General features: G+C 42.3%; 2 protein-coding genes across 4 annotated transcripts in view; both read right to left on the reverse strand.

Moving 5' to 3' along the window:
* The window catches only part of LOC125881210 (interleukin-17C-like), a 30,225-nt gene extending 15,677 nt beyond the window's left edge, over nt 1-14,548 (reverse strand). The window contains exons 1-3 of one of the 3 annotated variants that reach the window (XR_007448212.1): nt 14,275-14,540; nt 13,911-14,185; nt 8,328-8,499 (exon numbers count right to left, since the gene is read on the reverse strand). Coding sequence is in view for 2 of the 3 variants with exons in the window: in XM_049564268.1 (XP_049420225.1) it covers nt 8,262-8,499; nt 13,911-14,185; nt 14,275-14,301 (540 nt within the window). In the remaining variant the exon portion in view is untranslated. Of the gene's footprint in view, nt 1-3,234; nt 8,500-13,910; nt 14,186-14,274 lie in introns of those variants that run through there. The other 2 variants (XM_049564280.1, XM_049564268.1) reach the window with 2 other exon arrangements.
* Nucleotides 1-22,614, reverse strand: part of LOC125880938 (dynein regulatory complex protein 1-like) — a 480,097-nt gene that overhangs the window by 162,849 nt on the left and 294,634 nt on the right. The gene's annotated exons all lie outside the window — the stretch shown is intronic.

Here is a 22,614-nt window from a genome sequence, read left to right on the forward strand (position 1 = left end):
CAGTAAATTATCTCTTTTCATTAATAAGATAAAGACAAACAACTTTTCCACCTAACGCACCGTCCACCTCACTGTGTTTACATGCTTTAAACTGCTGTATAATATGAGATGTACACTGTACTGTCTCCTCCTGTAATCTGTGACTTCAGCTGTGATCACTGCAACAACAAAGAAACCAGTTTATTATGTGAATGTAATGAATGAATGTAAGCTTCCCTGACTTCAGGTCATAACTCTGATGACAGATGTCACAGAAAACCTCAGATCTGTGACGTGAATGTGCAGCTTCCTGCTGACAGACTGTCTCACAGAGGGACAGGTTTTTAAAAATCTATTTTACTTTTTTAACTTCCTGTTGTCATGCAGAGACACCAAGTGGACATTTTGTACACTGCAACTGGATAATGTGAATAAAAAGACAATTATATTGTGGGAAAACTGTTTATTTATATGAAAAGGTGTGTTCAGTTTATTTTCATTAGGTTGTTACAAGCAAATGATGGAAAGTACATTAATCCAAATACTGATTTTAAGTTAAATTTTGGGGCGCTTCTATTTTCTGCTTCATGTTTCTACTCAGGTAAAGTCGGGTAATTTGGGGCATCTAGTGCTAGATTACTTAGAAAACCAACAAAAATTATGAGGACTACCATGTGTGTTATTGATGACTTTGTTATGGTTCTCTGCTATGTTTCTATAAAGAAAATATTTCACTCAGTAAAATTATTTAGAAACTTTGGACCTTCAAACTCATCAAGACCCCTCAACCTCACTCGGATGCAGTGGTGTAAAGTGGTTACAACAGGCCCCAGTGCACGTTATTATGACGGGCCCTAAGGCATGCTGGTTACTAGATATGCACCCAGACTAGCTACTGCATAAAGTTTTTGTCACATAATAATAATAACACCAACACACATATCACCCAGAAGTCATCAACGCATATATGAACTAGAAAAAAATACCAAAGAAAATAAAGAATTATTTCTTTAACTGAACTGTTTTTTATACCTCATGTATAGTTTATGTAGGGTAAGCATATATCTAATAATTTCTTTATAATAATTGTATTTATTTTTAATTGTATATTCTTGAAACTCATAAGTGCTATATCGTAGGCAACTGGACTTGCTTGCGTTTCTTGAAGATGTTTTGCCTCTCATATTCTTTATAATATTTCTATATATTCAACATCATTATAATTTGTATATTTTTTTAATATTTTGTTTTAGATTGGTCCTGGTTATTTCTACAAAAAAAGCCACATAACATACTTTGTATTTGCTTAAATTCATGTTTAAATAATGTCGACTTCATATACAGATGCAGTTCTGTTATTTGTCCACGGGGTGGCGCACTATAACAGCAAAGCACAGGTGATGTAGGGAAGGTGCAGGTGATGAGCAGCAGGTGTGAGACGGGGTGAAGCAAAGCAGCATGAGGAGTTTGTAGCGTGTTAAAGCTGAACTGTTGGATGGAAACTTACCTGAGATTAAGTATGGACTTAAAATGTTTTACCTGTGTGAGGTGAGCACGTGTCACTCAAAGGAACGAGACCAACTGGACAAGTTGTCCCTGCTCTGCCCTCAGAAGCTTTAAATGTCACGTTTTATTGAAAGACTCTGAGAGGTTATAACTACAGTTTCTGTTGTGTTTTTACATGACAGATAATGAAAGATGTTGTTGGGCTGTAATTCAGGTGGAGGAGAGAAGATATAAACACAACAGACAAAATGACTCGAAGAAGAACCAAACGAATGACAGGTTACCCGATAATAACTGGACCCATAAATCTGCCTAGACATCACAGGGAAAAGACGCATCATAACTTCAGAACCTGCCTGAGAATAATCACACTTTTAAGTTTTCTTCAATATCAAAGAAATCCAGTGATGGTTCTCAGTAAATCTGTGGGTCAGTTACAAGCACGAGGTGCTCATAGTAAATTCGGCATGCTTTAAATGGCGCCAGTTTGACAAAATGTAAACAAATATAGGCTAAAATAAACCAGATGACAGCAACACTTCCTGTTTCCATTCCCCAAATCCCCCAAATTATAGGAGATGTAGCTCCAAATTTAAAAGTGAGACCAAAATCAAAAATCACATTCAAAATCCATTCATGATAAATGTCTTCATGTGACTACTAAAATCTATATAATGAGGAAAACTCTGTGTGTCTGTTCCACATTTCTCTCCTCACTGACTTGGTCAGTCCATGTGAAATTTGGCACAGTGGTAGAGGGTCATGGGAGGATGGCAATGAAGCAATATTACATCAACTGGCCAAAGGGGGGCGCTATAGCAACCCATTGAAATGTCAAACTTTGAATGGGCATATCTCATGCCCCGTATGTGGTAGAGACATGAAACTTTGCACAGAGATGCCTCTCCTCATGAGGAACACATTTGCCTCAAGAACCCATAACTTCCGCTTATATAGATTTTCCACCATTTTGAATTTTTTGAAAAACACTTCAAATGGATCTCTTCCTAGGAAGTTTGAGCGATCTGCATGAAACTGGGTGAACATAATCTAGGGAGCAATATCTAAAGTTCCCTCTTGGCAAAAGTTGGAAAACTTACTAAAACTGAGCTTCTATAAGGCAATGAATATTGCGGAGGGCGTGGCTCATCACATAAAGGTGTAGAACATCTCAAGGGTTTCACCCATCACCACGCAACTTTGTAGGCATATGACCACACATAATCTGAGGGGACCCCTCCATTATTGAGCCCATCAAACAAAATGGGGGCGCTAGAGAGCTCATTTCTTATCTAGGCCTAACCGCCATATGGATTTTTACTAAACTTGGTAGATATGTAGAACAGGACGCCTCAAGGTGACTGGAGAAATTTAACTCTAATTGGCAACTGGGTGGCGCTATAACAACAGAAAAATGCTTCAAAATGGCTAAAATGCGACCGATCGCTGTGGCTCCCCCTGTGGACCAATGTTGGTGTTGTTTCTAATGTTTGGTATGACTAAGTCATGGTATGGTATGCTGTACATAATCACGGAAACTGTCAGTGTGTCATTCTGTCAGTCAGTCATTCTGTCTGTCCCACGTTTTTCTACTCACTGACGTGGTCAATCTATGTGAAACTGCACATAGGCATTGAGGACTGGCATAGGTAGAAGGGGACAAAGCTACCAATGGCTATGGACTAGTTATACAATTTATTTTGTATTTTTACGTGGCAGATAATCAAAGACAATAACAGACAAAATGGCTCAATGAAACCTTTTATTTTTGTTTTAGTAAATAATATTTTTTTAAAAAGCGCAAGTGAAAAAGAACATGAACAGAGTTGAATTATTATTTCAGATGAGATCAGCAGCAGTTCAGGTGTGTGTGCTTTTTACACAAGACAGAATGACAACTCTAACTTCAACACTGGACCAGTGAAGGACCATTTCTCAATATTTAATTGTCACATTTACTCCTCTTTCAGGATCAAGGTTTACAAATACTTCATAAAGTGTCCCACAGTGCAGAAACAGCCAATAATAAATCTGAAGTGTAACTTGCAGTTACACATTTTATCCAACAGAGGCCGACATTCACAGTTTCAAAACAAATTAGTTCACTGGCCTCCTCACAGTGATTACATCTGCATTACCACTGCATTACATCTGCATCACAATTTGAAAATACTGCATGAATAAAAAATATATTTAAAAAAATATAATTAAAGTTCTCACATTTAGCCTGATGAGGCTCATTTCATAAACACAGGACTCCACAAAGCTCCGAAACTCAGAGGAGTTTGATGTTTTACAGTTTTTAAATGTAAATTAATCAAAGTGTGTTTTAGAGACTAAAGTAACACGCGTGTAACTTAACGTGCACGTGTCTAATACTGTCCTGCTTTCAAGGAATAGTTTGACATTTTGAGAAACACACTGTCCTGCTGAGGCGAGAAGATCGACAACACTTTCAGGTTTGTCAGTTAGACATGAAGCTACAGACAGGAGACAGTTAGCATAGCTTAGCATAAAGACTGGAAACAGGTGGAAACAGCTAGCCTGGTTTGGGTTGAGGTTTTTGGAACTGTTGCTGGTAAAGCAAATGAGATATAATCTGTCAGTAGGTGAGCTTCAGAGGAGCTGGTCGGCGGTCGTTTAACCAGGTACAACTACTCAAGTACTGGACTTCAGTCAGGCCAGCTGTTAGGAAACATGGGCAGGGAGACAACATTTTCAAAAGTGGGCCCCTCATCCACACCCACCCTGCACGTTTTTATACTTCCTGTGAATATATTTCAATTAATCCTATCTACACGTGTATTTTGTATCTACTTGTACCTCTGTCTTTTTGGATCCATATGTTTGATTTGTGTTAAAGGTATTATCCCACCACACCACTAGATGGCTTATGTCACCAGCTGAAGTAGGCCACGGTATTTAAATTCATGCCAGTGAGCAGTTTTTGACTGGGCTTGGATTAAAATTTATATGGCTGTATTTATTGGAAGTTTGTGTCGAAACTTACTGGATGCAATTTCAAGACTGTTTACGGACCCCCAGTGTGCAGAGGCATTAATAAGAACCGGGGCATGGGCATCAGATGGCACGTTGAAAAGTGTTCAAATACATTTATTTATCATGTAAATACATAGAACTTGTATTGTCAGTGATATACGTCAGTAGGTAAATTGTTGCATTTGATCTCATTTAAAGGTCAGCCATAGATCCCGTCGGCCCTGGGCCGGGGTCATCTGTACCCTTTGACCATCTCTGACGGCGGCTCTGACGCCTGACTTCAGTACGATTTTGAGGTACTTGAACTATACTTGAGTATTTCCATTTTATGCTACGTTATACTTCAACTCCACTACATCTCTACTGTTTACTGCACTCTGTTTATCTGACGTTATTCTAACTGGTTACTTTTCAGACGATATTTGACATGTTTAGCTTTTGCTTTTGACATGTTACAAAAAAGAGGTTCAGATGTCTAAAGCTTAATTTAGACCAGAGATTTGCTTTGAGATAAAACCGTTTATACAGAAAGGGTGCAGCGGTATGAACCGGCCGGTCTGAGCTCGACTCTAGCCGACTGATGGTGTCACCTGACACTTCGCTGGTCAAATCACCAGCAGCCGCCATTTTCTACTACCTATCAACTTGTAGCAAAGTCTGCTGGCCAAGTTGGTTTAAACCTGTCAGAAGACGGCGTGTTCGCTTGCTGCTGCGTTCTCTGCCAACAGCCCTAAATCCCTACGGCTGCTGACACGTGTGTCGGTGTCAACAGGAGAGTTGCTGTTGCTGCTGCCTGTATATCTCACACACACACACACACACACACACACACACATTATCACTGACTGATTAATCGACGCTGGTTATTTAGGTTATTGTGGCTTATTTATTATGAATACATTCCATTTGACGCTCAGATTATTTTGGTGTTTGTTTCGTCACACAGCTGTAGCCAGTATTTCACTATCACTGTCACTATCTCTTTCATATTTTAAGAAGCTGAAAATGATACTAAGCCCCAAAATAGGCCCAGAAAGATGGAAATCAGAGCTGAAGCTACAGAGACGGAACGCCGTCTGGCCTCATCTTCATGGCCTCACGTAAAATTTCTTAAAATTAGGCCCTATGTTCCCACATTTCTAAGATTTTTCGTAAAATTAGGCCCTATGTTCCCACATTTATAAGATTTTTCGTAAAATTAGGCCCTATGTTCCCACATTTATAAGATTTTTCTTAAAATTAGGCCCTATGTTCCCACATTTCTAAGATTTTACTCAAAATTAAACCCTATGTTCCCACATTTCTAAGATTTTTCGTAAAATTAGGCCCTATGTTCCCACATTTCTAAGATTTTTCGTAAAATTAGGCTCTATGTTCCCACATTTATAAGATTTTACTCAAAATTAAACCCTATGTTCCCACATTTCTAAGATTTTTCTTAAAATTAGGCCCTATGTTCCCACATTTATAAGATTTTTCTTAAAATTAGGCTCTATGTTCCCACATTTCTAAGATTTTACTCAAAATTAAACCCTATGTTCCCACATTTCTAAGATTTTTCTTAAAATTAGGCCCTATGTTCCCACATTTCTAAGATTTTACTCAAAATTAAACCCTATGTTCCCACATTTATAAGATTTTTCGTAAAATTAGGCCCTATGTTCCCACATTTATAAGATTTTTCTTAAAATTAGGCTCTATGTTCCCACATTTCTAAGATTTTACTCAAAATTAAACCCTATGTTCCCACATTTCTAAGATTTTTCGTAAAATTAGGCCCTATGTTCCCACATTTCTAAGATTTTTCTCAAAATTAAACCCTATATTACTACATTTCTAGGACATTTTCAAAATTAGGTCTTGTGTTTCTACATTTCCCTTCAATTTAAGCCCTATCTTCCCACAAGATTTTTTGGAAGCACTTTATAATAAATGAATGAATGAGTAATTTTATTTCGATCAGCAGCAGCAGAAATCGTCACAATCACAATCATTACAGGAAAAAATAAAATAGGCTGATCGAAAAGGGTTTCGGCTGAAGCAGAACTTATAGATAGCGAACCCTTGTTTTCATTTCCTTAAGTCAGACAAACAAAACCAGATAAGTACAAATACGCAACGGTATATACATGTAATACAATCACATGCTGCATATATGCATATACATACCTACATACACATACATACATACACGCACATGCATATGTACCTGAATACATACATTATGTATGTAGGCTACATATTTATGTTCGTGGGTACATGCACGTATGTAAATCTGATATAAATTTATGAAAAAGGAAATGTGGCAACATAGAGCTGTGGGAACACAGAGCTGTGGCAACATAGAGCTGTGGGAACACAGAGTTGTGGGAACATAGGCATGCTCCCAGCTCCACCTGGAGCCACTACAACAGTAACATTTCATTATTTTATTTTTTGTTTGTTAACAGGGCGAATTGCGGTATGTAAAACATGCAGGTCAAAAGTTACAGACAAAGATGCAACAACTCCCAACTTTATTCGACATTTCTAGTTGCACAAAGATCAGTAAGTGGAGGCTAACATTAACACAGCAAGCTAATGCTCATGTAACGTTAGCTTAACAGCTAAGGAACTTTTTAATAAACCTGCTTTAAGAAGTACATTTTTAAAAGCCTTCATGAGTTTTGTAAATTTAATATTGGCAACGTGTTTGTTGAAGAGGACTTGGGAGTTGACTTGGTCCCACCTCTGCATCCTTGACTCAAAGTGGACGTTTGTGTCAAATTTCAAATAATTCCCTCGAGGCGGTCTTGAGATATCGCATTCTCAAGAATGGGACAGACGTGGTCACAGTGACCTTGACCTTTGACCACCAAAATCTGATCAATTCATTGATGAGTCCAAAATGACATTTGTGCCAAGTTTGAAGAAATTCCCCAATTCTGAGATATCGAGTTCACGAGAATGAGACGGACGAGTAACCCAAAAAATCACTGGTGCAAAGACATATTCCCACTTCCGTGAACATAACCCCAACATGACAGAGCCTTCTCCATAGCCGCCCCCTCCCTCTGGAACACCCTCCCTATACACATCCGTGACTGTCCAAATCCATCCACCTTCAAATCACTCCTCAAAACCTACCTTTTCAAATCCACTTTTAACCTTTAACATTAGCTTTTTGTTCTCTGTTTCTCATGCACCCTCCTTTTCTTTGTTTTGCACTATGCTTTTGCACCTTGTTGTTGTATATCGTCCTTGTCTTCTGTTTATCTCTTTGCACTTATATGTATACTTCTTTTCTTTGGTTTTAAATGTAAAGCATCTTTGAGAGCTGTAAAAGCGCTGTATGAATAAAATGTATTATTATTATCAGTAGTATTACATAAAAAAGACGCAGCAAGCTGCAGAAAGCGCTCCGTCTGATCAGGGCGGGACTCAACCGTACAGGCAGTGCGGTGCACCTTGTGTTTTACAACCTGCAAAACACTCTGACTCTCTGATCGGGGCCTTAAACTGTCGTCTTCAGAGCTACTGAGGGCTGCTAACGTGACATCAGTTCTGGTTTCACTTTGGCTCAAACTGACACAAAACACCATCAAATTAGTCAATTATGAGAAAACATTAGTCAATTATGAAAAAACATTTCCCACAAAAAAAAAAAATAACCAGTGACACCTTCAGAGATCACACTGAAATAGATTTAACTCCCTGCTGCAGGAGGGGATATTTAGTTATTGGTTAACTTGGCTAATAAAGAATCAGCACCAATGTGATTACGATAGTTTCTTTGATCATTCAGCGTACTTTGGCACAACACATGTGCAGGCCACAGGGATTTCAATAAAATCCTTTTTCACCTTGTATTTGTTTGGGTCATTTGGACACAGAGTTCTTCTCAGGACCGTCAGCGGAGCGAACACAAGAACAGAGTTGTAGCTCATGTCTTCACGCTGGTTGATGATGCAGCCTTCACAGAGACACTCGGCAAGCATGATCTCATGAGGATCCCTGTTTTCCTCTCGGTCCAGTCTGTCAGGAGACAATCAGACAAAACAGACAGCAGCAATCAGAATGAGTTCTGTCTGTGGTTGAAGTGTTCTTATTGTTGATCTACTGTGACCCCAGAAAGAAACATTTGACACTTTCATTCCTTCGGTCTCCACAAAGTATTTAAAGGAGGCCTGGGAAACTTTGGCACCATGGTCAGTGATCAAACCTGGAAACATCAAGGCATTCACAGATGCTCCATAAATTCCAGACACCAACTAATTCAATTTAAAGTGCTTCACAGGCTGAACCACTCCTGTGCTAAATTACGCTACCTATATGCCTCTGTTTCTCCAATTTGCCCAAAATGTAAATCAGCAGAGGACCATGGGACACCTCCTCTGGTCTGGCCCCAAGCTGAATATTTTTAAATGCTTTTCAGAAACTGTGATATTACACCAGACCCACACACCGACATCTTGGGTGGAATCCGACATCAAGTTTACATCAATACTTAAAATCCTGTGATATAATATACACATTACACATTATTCTGAAACAGGCGATTCTGTGTAATGAGTACTTTTAAGGTGCGGACACATCAAACCGACATCAAAGAACTAGCGGCGACGAAAGCCAACTGTTGCGTCGCCCTGTGTCAGTTGCATTTGAACACACTACACGGACTACATCCGACGGCCAAGCGGCACGTACGTTCTGCGCCTGCGTGAGAGAGAGCGGAGTGAGAGAGTGGTACATCCTGTCAGCCGAGGGGTTTCCTATCTGTGCAGCCGAGCACCGCAGCACCTCCACGGACTATTACATCCAGACGGTCCCGGTGTTTCCTCCGCAGGCTCCACTTCACTCAGCTGCCTGATAAACCCGCTGCTTCTTCCCACTTTAACCTGAATAACAAACCAGGGCTCGGTGCTCTGGTTGGATCCAATGTCTCAGAAAGCAACAAATCTTCAACATCATCTGCACGGCTTCAAGCAGAGGCAGAAAAGGCTGCACTCATGGCACGTGCTGCAGCACTACAAGAAAAACATGCTTTGGAGGAGCAAGCAGAGCAACTGAGGAGGAAAAAGGAGCAACTCGAAATTCAAACTGAACTAGCAGCATCTGCAGCAAAATTAGCAGTGCTATACACCTCATGTCACAGCAGTGTTTCAAATGCACATTCGGATGGAATGAGTTCCTATTTCAAAAGAGGAACACTCAATCCTCATGCTGAAACATACAACCCACAGCAAAAGGACACATCTCAGCAGAGATACTCATTATCTGCCAACACCCATGCAACACTGGAAAAATCAATGGAAATGGACAAGAATAAAAATGCACATCATCAAGCAAGCTTCAAGTGGAAAAAATCTGGTCAAGCAGCCTCACATCAATCAGATTTAAATCCTGCTGGTCAGCAAGCAACACATGTTCAAGACAATCCTCAAGCATCTGGAGATCTCTACAGTCTGTTACAAAGACAGAATGAAATAACAGCACTGTTGGTAAAGACGCAGAACTCTCATTTTCTGCCACACAGAGAAATACCTGTTTTTGATGGAAATCCAATGCAATATAGGACATTCATCAGAGCCTTTGAACAGTGTGTTGAAGCTAAAACAACCAACAAAGTGACTGCTTGTATTACCTGGAGCAATTCACTAGAGGGCAGCCTAAAGACCTAGTGCGCAGCTGCCAGCACATGACGCCAGACAGAGGTTATGCTGTGGCCAAAGAACTTCTCCAAGAACATTTGGTCATGAATTTTTGGGGGTTTTTTTGGGGAGTTTTTCCTTATCCGCTGTGAGAGTCTTAAGGACAGAGGGATGTCGTATGCTGTAAAGCCCTGTGAGGCAAATTGTGATTTGTGATATTGGGCTTTATAAATAAAATTGATTGAATTGATTGAATTAAAAATCACAGCTGCCGACACTGACAAAATCATTGCATGGCCTGCTGTTAAGGCAGAAGATATTAAAGGGCTGCAGGCTTACTCATTGTTTCTACATGAGTGTTGCAACGCAGTGGGGGATTTGACAAATTTGGATGAACTCAATATGCCGGCTAACATGAAGACAATCATTCAGAAACTTCCTTACAAGCTCAGAGAGGAATGGAGAGTAACCGTATGTGAAATTTCTGAAAGCCAAAGGCGCAGATCTGGCTTTAAGGATATAGTCAAGTTCATTGAGTACCAAGTCAGAATCATTTTCGATCCAATTTTTGGTGACATCCAAGACACTCAAGTGGTAAATAAAGGAGGTATCAAGACAAAGGTACAGCAAAAATCACAGTTCCAACGAAAGAGTTTTGCAACTGCTGTATTTACGCCTAAGGAACCAGCTATCAATGCAACCAAGAAAAGCATTCATACTCAAACACAAAGTGTGTCATCAACAACATCAAGCTTTGTCTCCTGCTTGTACTGTACACGTGGACATGAATTGGATCAATGTCCACAACTGAAAAAGAAGATGCATCGTGAAAAACTGGACTTTCTAAAGGAGAAAGGAGTATGCTTTGGTTGTCTGCGCATAGGACACATGAGCAAGAACTGTAGTAAGCGCATATCTTGCAAAGTTTGTAACCAAAGTCATCCCAATATTCTTCACATTGAGAAGATGGCACAAGGCAAAGATGAAGGTCAGTCAAAGGAACTGTCCATGCGTGGCCAGCACACTTATTGGATATGGACATCACTGATGACCCAGAAGTTAAAAGGAGCTTCACAGTGAATGCAGTTGTCACTCAACATGTTTCAAATGCCACACACAAACTGATCACTCACTTTTCCAGCTGGAAAAGGTTGAAGATTGCAGTGGGATGGATGCTCAAACTGAAGATGATCTTGATGGCTTTGAGCAAGGAAAGGAAACGGCTAATTTCTATAAATACCAGTGACAACAGAAGTCAACAGACCATCACTGCGGAAATACAGAAATTTAAAGCCACATTGAGAGGACAAAGATTGTCTGCAGATGATCTCATGAAGGCTGAGACATCTATTGTTCACTTCAGCCAATGGGAAAGATTTCACAACGAGATTGTTGCATTAACATCTGTAAAATCCAAGGTGAAAAGAGAGAGCAATATCTATAAACTGGAACCAGTTTATGAAGATCTGTTAAGAGTTGGAGGACGGCTGAATAAGGCTTCCATGCCTGAAAATGCGAAACATCCGCTCATTCTAGCCAAGGACCAACATATCTCAACTCTTATACTCCGTCAAATTCATGAGCAACTGGGCCATGGTGGCAGGAATCATGTACTCTCTAATCTAAGAAAAAGATACTGGATTACAAGCGCCAACTCAGCAGTGAGAAAGGTAATTGCTGAATGCTGCTTCTGCAGGCGTTACAGAGGCAAGGTGGGTGAACAAAAAATGGCAGATCTACCCTCAGAAAGGATTGTTCCTGATCTCCCACCGTTCACAAATGTCGGTGTGGATTATTTCGGACCAATTGATGTGAAAAGAGGTCACAGCATCTTAAAGCGCTACGGAGTACTTTTCACTTGCATGGCAAGTAGAGCAGTCCATCTGGAAGTGGCTTACCCACTTGATACAGACTCCTGTATTAATGCCTTGAGAAGATTCATCTGCCGTAGAGGACAAGTTTCTATGATGCGATCAGACAATGGAATTAATTTTGTGGGAGCGGAAAGAGAACTCAGAGAAGCTCTAGTTTCATTGGATCGGGACAAGATTCAAAGAACCATGGCACATGAAGGAATTAAATGGAATTTCAACCCTCCTGCCAGATCCCATCACGGTGGCGTATGGGAACGAATCATACGTATGGTCAGGAAGATTCTGAACACTGTTCTTCGTCAGCAATGTTTGGACAATGAAGGATGCCACATTGTGTTGTGTGAATGTGAGGCCATACTAAATGATCATCCTATTACAAGGTTGTCTGAAGATCCTAATGACCTTGAGCCATTAACACCAAATCACATTCTGCTGATGAAAGGAAAATCTTTTTTGGCACCTGGATTCTTCGAAAAAGGGGATCTGTACATTAAAAGGAGATGGAGACAGACTCAGTATTTAGCTGATCTCTTCTGGAAGCGATGGACGCAAGAATACTTACCATTGCTACAAGATAGACAAAAATGGAACAAAGAAAGGAGAAGTTTTCTACCTGGGGATATTGTTGTTGTTGTTGATTCAACAGCACCTCGTGGATCCTGGATACTTGGAAGGATACTGCAGACATTTCCTGATAGGAAAGGACTAGTACGTTCTGTTCGTTTGCAGACCAAGACCAGCATAATCGAAAGACCTGTGACAAAGATTTGTCTTCTGTGTGAAACAAATGACTAATAATGGATAACCATAGCCATGGTTAAGGGAAAAAAAAATATTGGTTAATGGTTTATATGGTTCTTATAAACTGACTATTTCAGTCAGATTTTTTGTTTCAAAGGTAATGGCTCCTCATGTAAATTTAAGAATTGTTTTGTCTTGTGTCAGAAACAGTTAGGGGCTGGTGTGTGAGAGCCATTCGTATTAAATGTGTTTATTTGTATTTTTTGTTACACTCCTGCCACTTGGGGGAGTAGTGGTACTGGCAATTGGGCAGCGCCTGAGTTTATATAATCAAGGTGTAACCACACACAGGTGTTGCTGTGTGGAGGCGAAAAGTGTTTTGACCGTGCTGCATGCACCAGGCGCTGTGGAGACAACAGTCGAGTTATTTTGTTAGCTTATTTTTGGTTTATGAGTGACAAATGGTTGTACCTGAACTGAATCAAAGTAAGTCATAGCTCAACAGTGGAACATTGGAAATATCGTCTGTGATTGCATTGCACGCGTCATAAATTACCTTAAACGGCAACCGTGGTGGTGGCATTCTTTTGGATAGGCGAAGGGTCACTACAGTATTACTACTTTTACTTCTGTAAGTCTGAGTAGTACTTCTTTCCCCATTAAAGCATTGTTACTTTTACTGAAGTAAAAAGTCAGAGTACTTCTTCCACTGTCACAGTACTGTTACTTTAACCAGAGGAAATGATCTGTGTACTTCTTCTGCTATTGCAGTATTAGTACTTTTACTTCAGTAAAAAATTGGAGTACTTTTTCTATCACTGTACTATTGCTAACTTCACATATCTGAGTACTTCTTTTGCTACTGCAGTATTACCACTTTTACGTCAGTGAACAGTCTGAGTAGTACTTCTTTCCCCCTTAAAGTACTGTTAATTTTACCTTAGTAAAAAGTCTGAGTACTTCTTCAACTACCAGAGTATTGTTAATTTTACTTAAGTACTTTTCCATCACTTTCCTATCCTTCCTTATCTTATCCTTCTCCCAGCACAGCAGGATTGTTACTTGAGTAAAATGTCAGTTTTTGTTGCACCTGTGTAGTGACAGTGATTTCTACTCCGTCATGATGTCTGTGAGCGTGTTTGTCCCTCCACGGTGTCCGTAGCTGCATGTAGTCTCTTACCTGTACTTCCACGGGGACAGCGAGCGGTTACTCAGCTCTCCGCGCATGTCATTGGCCACCTGCGCGCACGTCCGTGTGTCCTGCAGGTTTTTTGGGAGCCACAGTTCGTTCCAGTACTCCCAGTACCTCTGAAGCCTGCTCACCGTCCTGTTCACCTGGCGCAGGTCGATGCACTTGCTAGACCTCCCGTCAGCGACAGAGGAAGAGGAGGAGGAGGAAGAGGATGAGGATGAAGGGTGGTGGTTGAAGATGAGCAGCGAGCTCACTGAAAGCATCTATAAATATAAAACAAAAAGCAGCTTTAAATCTCTGGAGGTTCTGAAATGAAGCGGAAGTGTGTGTGAGCGTCAGTAGTCAGTCTTACGATGTGCAGACTGACGGATCTCTTCATCTTGATCCTGCGCAGTTGTCAATGTGTCCGGCTCCATGTCAAAGCTTTATATACACTGTGTCTACAACGAGGCTGCTGCTGGGTGAATGGGAAAATCCTTCAGTCTGTTTCCTTTGGCTCACAGGAAGAAACCTCAGCACCATGACCCCGCCCCTCTGTCCCGGGCGGTGCGTTTTGGTGCGTCCTATTACTCCTTGATAACATTTTTATTTCAGTAGAAATGACCTCTTACTACGTGCATGACGTCACACTTTACGCGTGCTGCATGTGAGCTGTATTTTCTAAATGCTAATAACATTCCTCACCTTGTCCTCAACATTTACTAGGCACAGCTATTTATACATCCAAGCACATTTCAAATAATTCACAGGCAAAACAAAACATTAACATAAAAAAATTTTTTATTAAAAAAAAAAGAAATATTTTAAAAATTAGATTAAATACATACATGTACAAGAAAGTACACTTATATTGCAGCAATAAGTTGCACCATATACAACATAAAAATAAAAGTGCAGTGGGGAACCAGTCATTATTCATCATATTTATTACTAACATTTATTTATTTATTTTACTTCAACAATACTTTGATAAGTCGATCTCAGTTTGTCTGTCTTAATATTTTTTACACCACCAACACTTTCTGTTTTCAGTAAGAAAAGACTAAAATATTACTTGGACCATGATTATTATTACTAACACCACTACTGCAATAAATAAAATGGTAATAACGAGAGGGAAATGTATGACAACGTCGTAGTTATATTGCATATCTCAAGCAAAGGAGTTCAGGTATCTCGGGTCTTGTTCAGGAGTGAGGGTAGAACAGAGTGTGAGATGGATCAGCAGTTTGGTGCGCTGTTGTGGTTCAGAGGGAGCTGAGCTGGAGGGCAAAGCTTTTGATTTCCTGGTCCATCTAGTACATCCCAACCCTCACCTATGGTCATGAGCTCTGGGTAGTGACTGAAAGAATGAGGTCACAGATACAAGCGGCTGAAATGAGTTTCCTCTGTAGGGTGTCTGGGCTCAGCCTTAAGGCCCTGACACACCAAGCCGACTGTCGGCTGTCGACCAAAGTCGGGCCGTCAGTGAGCGTCTGTCGTCCTAGTTTTTGCGGTGTGTCCCGTACGGTCGGCACTTCACCATCGTCGGCTTTTTGGCCGATTGAGCATGTTGAATCGGCGGCAGAGCTTGTCGGTGAGAGAGATCACTCTGATTGGCTGTTCAGGTTTTATTTCCTCGCCCCTGTAGCGAGTGACTCTGCCTGTAGTGAAACCGGGGCTAACCGGTGCTTCCTCCTCAGGCTCCACTTCACTCAGCTGCCCCACAGACCCGCTGCTTCTTCCCACTTTAACCTGAATAACAAACCGGAGCTAGCTGGGAGCGGCTAGCGGAGCGTTAGCCGCAGCATGACCGGAGGGAAGCAGCCAGTTAGCCTCCGCTAGTCTCTGAGCTAGCCCCGGCTCTCCGTTTGGATCCAACCGGAGCACCGAGCCCTGGTTTGTTATTCAGGTTAAAGTGGGAAGAAACAGCGGGTTTATCGGGCAGCTGAGTGAAGTGGAGCCTGAGGAGGAAACACCGAGACCGTCTGGATGTAATAGTCCGTGGAAGTGCTGCGGTGCTCGGCTGCACAGATAGGAAACCCCTCGGCTGACAGGATGTACCACTCTCTCACTCCGCTCTCTCTCACGCAGGCGCAGAACGTACGTGCTACTTGGCCGTCGGATGTAGTCCGTGTAGTGTGTTCAGATGCAACTGACACAGGGCGACGTGAGGCGACGTAGACGACACAACAGTTGGCTTTCGACGCCGCTAGTTCTTTGATGTCGGTTTGGTGTGTCCGCACCTTTAGAGATAGGGGGAGGAGTCAGACATCCAGAGAGAGCTTGAAGTAGAGCCGCTGCTCCTTCATGTTGAGGTGGTTCAACATCTGATCAGGATCCTCCTGGGCGCCTCCTGTTAGACCCAGAATACACTGGAGGGATTATATATGGCCTAGGAAGATGGATGGATGGGTCTTATTAAATCCTGGTTCACCACCAACTTCCTCAAACTCAACTCTGATAAAACAGAACTCCTCCTGGTCGGTACCAAATCCACTTCATCCAAAACTGACAGTTTCTCCCTCACTATTGACAGTTCCACAGTGTCCCCCTCCCCTCAGGTTAAGAGTCTGGGTGTCATCCTCGACAGCTCATTGTCTTTCCACTCACACATCAATAACATCACCCAGTCTGCATATTTCCATCTACGAAACATTAACCATCTTCGCCTCTCCCTCACCCCTCACACCACGGCTATCCTGGTCCACAGCCTCGTCACCTCCCGCATTGACTATTGTGACTCACTCCTCTTTGGTGCCCCTCACAAATCCCTCCATAAGCTTCAACTGGTCAAAACTCTGCAGCCTGCATTATCACCAGAACCCCCTCCTTTCACCACATCACCCCTGTCCTCCAGCAGCTTCACTGGCTTCCAGTCAAATTCAGAATCCATTACAAAATCCTTCTGTATACTTTCAAGACCATTCACAACCTCGCCCCCCCACCTGTCTGATTTCCTCCACATCGCCACCCCCTCTCGCTCCCTCAGGTCATCCTCCTCCCTCCACCTCTCTGTGCCCTCCGCCCGGCTCAGCACCATGGGGAGCAGAGCTTTCAGTCGCTCTGCTCCCAAACTCTGGAACTCTCTCCCCCCGGACCTCAGAAACATGGACTCTCTACCCCATTTCAAATCACAACTCAAAACCCATCTGTTCCAAATTGCATATTCCCCTTAATTGCCCACATCCATTTTTACTTTCTGTCACTCTTGTCTGTTGTTTTTATTTATTTTAATTATGATTTTAATTGTGTTTTTAATGTTCTGTAAAGTGTCCTTGAGTGTTGAGAAAGGCGCTTTTAAATAAAATGTATTATTATTATTATTATGACCAGTCAAAACATTTGTTCTCACATGGTGTTCCATGTATGTTCTTCCTGCCTGCATCTTACACCCTGCTGTTACGTATTGGGGCGTTCCAGTTTATAGTAACTTCACTCTGTGGTGAGTGTGTCTGTGTTTTCTTCCACCGCTGTTGCTGCTGCTGCTGTTGTTTCTGCCAAATTATTAGGAGTAGTTGAAAATGCTGAATCCCACCCGTTTTCAGTATTTCCCCACTCTGCTCCCCTCCCTCGCTGTAATTTGACATCACATTTGTTCAAAAGTATTTGCAGTTGTTGCCTTGGATTCAGCTGTAATGTCCCTGGAGGTCTAGAGAGGCCAGTTACATAGCACCCTAAACAAACAAACAAACAAACAAACAAACAAACAAATACTAATGGTCCCTAAACTTTCCTAACAATAAAGGAAAGTGAAGCAAAAGACAATTTCCTAACCTGAACTTCTACCATCCAAAACAAGAGAAAAGAACATGGCAATGCCAAACGAAAAAGGGCTTCTCACTCCTCCTAAAACTGCTTTAAGTGTCTATTTACAAAAACGATACAAGAAAAACCTACTAATTATCCTTAACATAAAGCTGTTAAACAAAGCCAATCTGGTGTCAGCAATCTTCTTCAGCCAGCCCAATCAGCAGTCACCACCTGCTTTGCAACAAGCAATCACACTTCACCACATGCACACACTCTAAGAGGAGGAGAGAGAACATCTTAAGGTCACTGCAGATCAACACAAGGAAAATACTCCAAAAAATAACGACCTGGGTCATGACACCTCCCCACCTGAAAATCAAACATTTATCCCTTGAAAAAAATGTTTGATTCACGACCTTCACGACGAGCATCAGCCATGACATGATCAAGACCCTTCTTATAACGTATATCAATGTTAAAGTCTTGCAGCAACAAAGACCAGCGCATGAGACGTTGGTTGCGATTATGCATCTGAGTATCTGAGTCAAGAACACGAGAGGATTGTGATCAGAGAAGACGATGGTTGGCACAGGGCTGGACCCATGATACACATCAAAATGTTGTAGCGCCAAATGTAGTAAAAACTTGATGATGGCACAGGTTTTTATGAGCGCAACGGTACGGCCTCAGGATAACGTTTTGCAGCACACATCATGGTGAGGACGTACTGGTTACCGGACTTTGTTTTGGCTAACAGACCAACACAGTCAACAATAACATGTTTAAATGGTTCCCCGACAAAAGGAATGGGCTTCAATAGAGCAGCGGGATTTGGTTTGCCGGAGATTTGGCAGGTATGATACCAACAACAATACTTTAACAACATCGGATTTCAATCCAGGCCAGAAAAAATAATGAAGGACACGATTGTATGTTTTTCTGATTCCCAAATGGCCGGACATGCAATGGGCATGAGCTAAGCTCAGGACGTGGAGACAAAAAGGTGGAGGCACGACAATTTGGCACACGGACTGGCGCGTAAAACCGGAGCTTGGGGACCAGCGGTGCATCAGAGCATCATCATCAAAAGAGTAAGACACAGACTTCTCACATGTCAAGTTTTGCACAAAAGACAAGCAAGACAACAAAGTAACATCACTTCGCTGGGCTTTAACCAGCTGCTCTCTATCTACTGACAGTGTCAGGGTTTTGTCATCAGGCTGAAGCTCAGTGGAGACGTGCAGTTCGTTTACACTCAGAGGGTGAGCTTGTTGGATCAGAGGTACTCATAAAAGAATCACTTAGATCAATCAAGTCTCCAAGTTTTGGTGCCTGGGCACGAGTTATGGCACACACAGGAAGCAGGGGGTCTGAGTTTACTGCAGCAGAGTCAGAATCACACCTCCGCGGTCAGGTTTTCAATTACCTGGGACGATGGGAAAACTTTTCCACGGGCTACGTCATTTCCAAGGGTGAAATCAATACCGGCAATTGGTAACTTAGGACACACAACAATTTGGAATTTACCCAACACAAGTTTGGATGACAGCTGAATGAAATGCAAAGGCACGCGTATTACGCTCATACCCACACCCCAAGCTAGAACATCTGCACCACAGTAAGACTGAGCCGAAACAAGTAACACACCGCCAAGAGGAATGGATTGTTTTGCACCTGTATCCCTCAGAATGGTGATGGGGATACACTTTTCCTCACCTACCAGTGAAACGTAACCTTCAGTTACAAATGGTTTGAAATCCTGATCGATTTCATCTTTTTCTGTTTCTGACAATGTCACGTTTTGCATGGAGAGGGGTTTGACTTGAATCAGTCCAGTTGGACTGGTCCAGTTGCTATTTCTGATTTGCCCTTTTCTTTTTAGAGCGGGGCAGACAGCGATGAGGTGTCCCTGCTCATGGCAGGAAATGCCAATATCCTGTTGACTTTGACCCAGAGCAGCTGACACAGTGTGATTACACAGTCTGTCTGTCATGAAATATCTGAAGTATCGCCTCCTCCTCTGAACCTGGTGGATATAAATGTCCTGCAGCCTGTATTTAGAAACACAGCAGGAGCTCAGTCATGTACAGATTTGACTCTTTCACTTCCTCGTGTCTCGGTTTAAACTTCTTAACATTATTAAAAGGGCAAGTAAACAGAAATATGACCTCAGTGCACAAAGACAATCAACATCTTAAACAAGTTCACTTGTCAGATTTATTTGGTGGCTGCACATCTGATTAAGATCGTGTACCTGTGTATTTCAGATGTGAATCCTTTGTGCTACAATGGCATGCAAAAGCTTGTTTCCAAAAAGCATCAGGCTTGTTCAGATGCTCCTTTGCAAACTTGTGAGGCTGAATGTTGTGGTGAGGACACAGGAAAGGTTTTCTTCTGATGACTCTTCCGTGAAGGTCATATTTGTCCAGGTGTGTCTGCACAGTAGAACAGTGCACCACCACTCCAGAGTCTGATCAGTCTTCCTGCAGGTCTTTTGCAGTCAAACAGAGGTTTGATTTGCCTTTCTAACAATCCTACAAGCAGCTCTCTCACAAAGTTTTCAGCTTGACCTCCACAGTTCCTGTTAACTGACATTTCTTACTGACATGACCAACTGAGGAAACAGCTCCCTGAAAACACTTTGCTATCTTCTTCTAGTCTTCATCAGGTCTTTTAGTTTTCAGAGTGCTCTGCAGCTGTTTAGAGGAGCCCATGGCTGCTGATTGTTGGGACAAGGTTTCAGGAGTCAGAGTATTTATAAAGCTTTGAAATTTGCATCACCTGGCCTTTGCTAACGATGACTGTGAACAAGCCAGAGCTCCAACAAGCTCATTAAGGTCTGAGACTGTGGGAAGAGTTGTCGGAGAACTCAGATGTCTTGGGGTGCTGCAACAACTGAATTGTGTGTTAACATATAATCATGCTTTAGCTCTCTGAGACTGTACTTTGGCACAGCAGCACCTCAAGCTAAATGCAAGATTAAACATGCTCTCAGTGACAATGCTAACATGCTGAGGCTAAGCAGATATAATGTTTACAGTATCCACCATCTTAGCATAGTGCATTATCATGCTGGCATTTGTTAATACGCAGCAAACAGTACAGCTGAGGCTGATGGAAATGTCATCAGTGCTGCAGGGATATGGTCATAAAGCAAAGTATTTGACTCAAATGTAACCAGTCATCCTGAGGGGAACATGAATGTCTGGATTAAAAGTTTTTGTCTGGTCTCTCTCTCTGAGTAATAATAATCAAGCTGCTCCTGTTAGCATTCCCCCTGGAGGCCTGAAAACTTGAAAACGTGTTTTTGACTTTGCATTGTTTCTGTATCTGTGGCATGTTTTCTTTATTTGCAGCACAATTCTGTTGTTTTTGTTTGGATTTTAGTGCCTGTTTATTTATTTATTTTTTTTGAGTTGGCATTGTTTCTAAAAGGCTGCAGCCAGGTACGTGCACAGATATAATCCAGGTGGTGCTCAAGATCTGGCCGTTTTGCCCTCTGACTAGATAAGTGCCCTTTTTGCAAGATTTTTTTTCTGCTTCTTTTAATCATTTTACATTTTAGTTCTTAATTTTGGCCCATGGCATCCATTCTCAATTAAAAGCGTGTTGTATCTCAGATAACAGCATTTGAGTGGAGCCCCTGACCCTCCGTCTTCAACCTGCCCTGTCACAGTCACCACAGTTAACAAACACAAATTGAGCACCCTGCGGAGAAGCGTCTGTGTCTCCCTAGTCTGAGTGGGTGGAAGTTCGCTGCATACCACCTCCAGTTGTGTAGCAGTTTTCAAGCACACCGTTGCTATGGCACCGCCAAGAACGATTGTGATTGGTTGAAAGAAATAAAAAAAAGCCGGGGCGTTGTTTCTCCAATCTTAAAGTGAGAGTCGGTGCAGTCAGACTTTTCTTGAGAAAGGTCTGGTGAGCGAGACTAATGTTTCCCTGACCTCTCCTTGTGGACAGCCAAGTAACAACAGTGTTTGCCCTGAACTTTGGTATTGTTTGTCTCTGTTGTAAAATGAAACCACTACAAAAACATTATAATACAGCCACACTAATTCGACAAGAACCCCCCACTGAGCTTAACAACAAGTAAGCCAGTCTGGTGTAAAACCACACCATCTCCCTCCAACTCTCTGGCAGATTCAAGTTTAACAGTTTAAAGCCGCTACAAGGAACTTTTAACTGGATATGCAAAAGTCTCTGGTTTCTGCTGATGTCTGTGCGTGACCTACAACAGCAAATGAGACCATCGGTGTGAAGATAAGCTATTTCTATATAGTGTATATCCACACCTTTAGGAAACTGTCTCCGGGTCCGCCCCAGGTCGCTTCCAGGACGAAACGATTTACGGCACTCAGACGACACACATCATCTTACCTAGCTGCTTACATTTATAGTGACTCTTATAAATAGTCGCTATTCCTCCTCCTCGACCCGACGTCCGCGGGGAGTTAAAATAGCAGCAATCATCGGGTAAAAGTTCTGTGAAAGCACTGGACTCACCAACAGTCAGCCACGTCTCAGTCACACAGAGAAAATCCAATCCTCGGGAAGTCAGGAAATCCTTCAGGATAAACGTTTTGTTCGCTAGCGATCTAGCATTTACCAGCCCAATCCTGGCAGCAGCCGGCAGGTCCATGGCGTTAGCTGTCCGGGGAGCCACACACAGAGGCCGCAGGTTGCGCAGATTCACCCCGCGCCAGCGGGGACGAGGAGAGCAGGGGCCGCGGGGCTGGAACACCTCATCCGGGCCGACGACAGGTACCAGCCAGGCGTCGACAGGGTCCAGCGAGTGCCGAGAAATAAAGAGGCGAGGCACCGCTCCATACTCAGTCCAAGAAGCCGTGGAAGTGCTCGCCAAACAGGCCTTCAGCCTTACCAGCCGACCGCTGCGTTTACCCCGGCGGCGGTGGCGCTTGCCCCGGAGAGGTGGAGCTGGGGCGCGGCAGAGGTGAGC

This window comes from Epinephelus fuscoguttatus, linkage group LG2 (genome assembly GCF_011397635.1).
Source record: "Epinephelus fuscoguttatus linkage group LG2, E.fuscoguttatus.final_Chr_v1".
NCBI lineage: Eukaryota > Metazoa > Chordata > Actinopteri > Perciformes > Serranidae > Epinephelus > Epinephelus fuscoguttatus.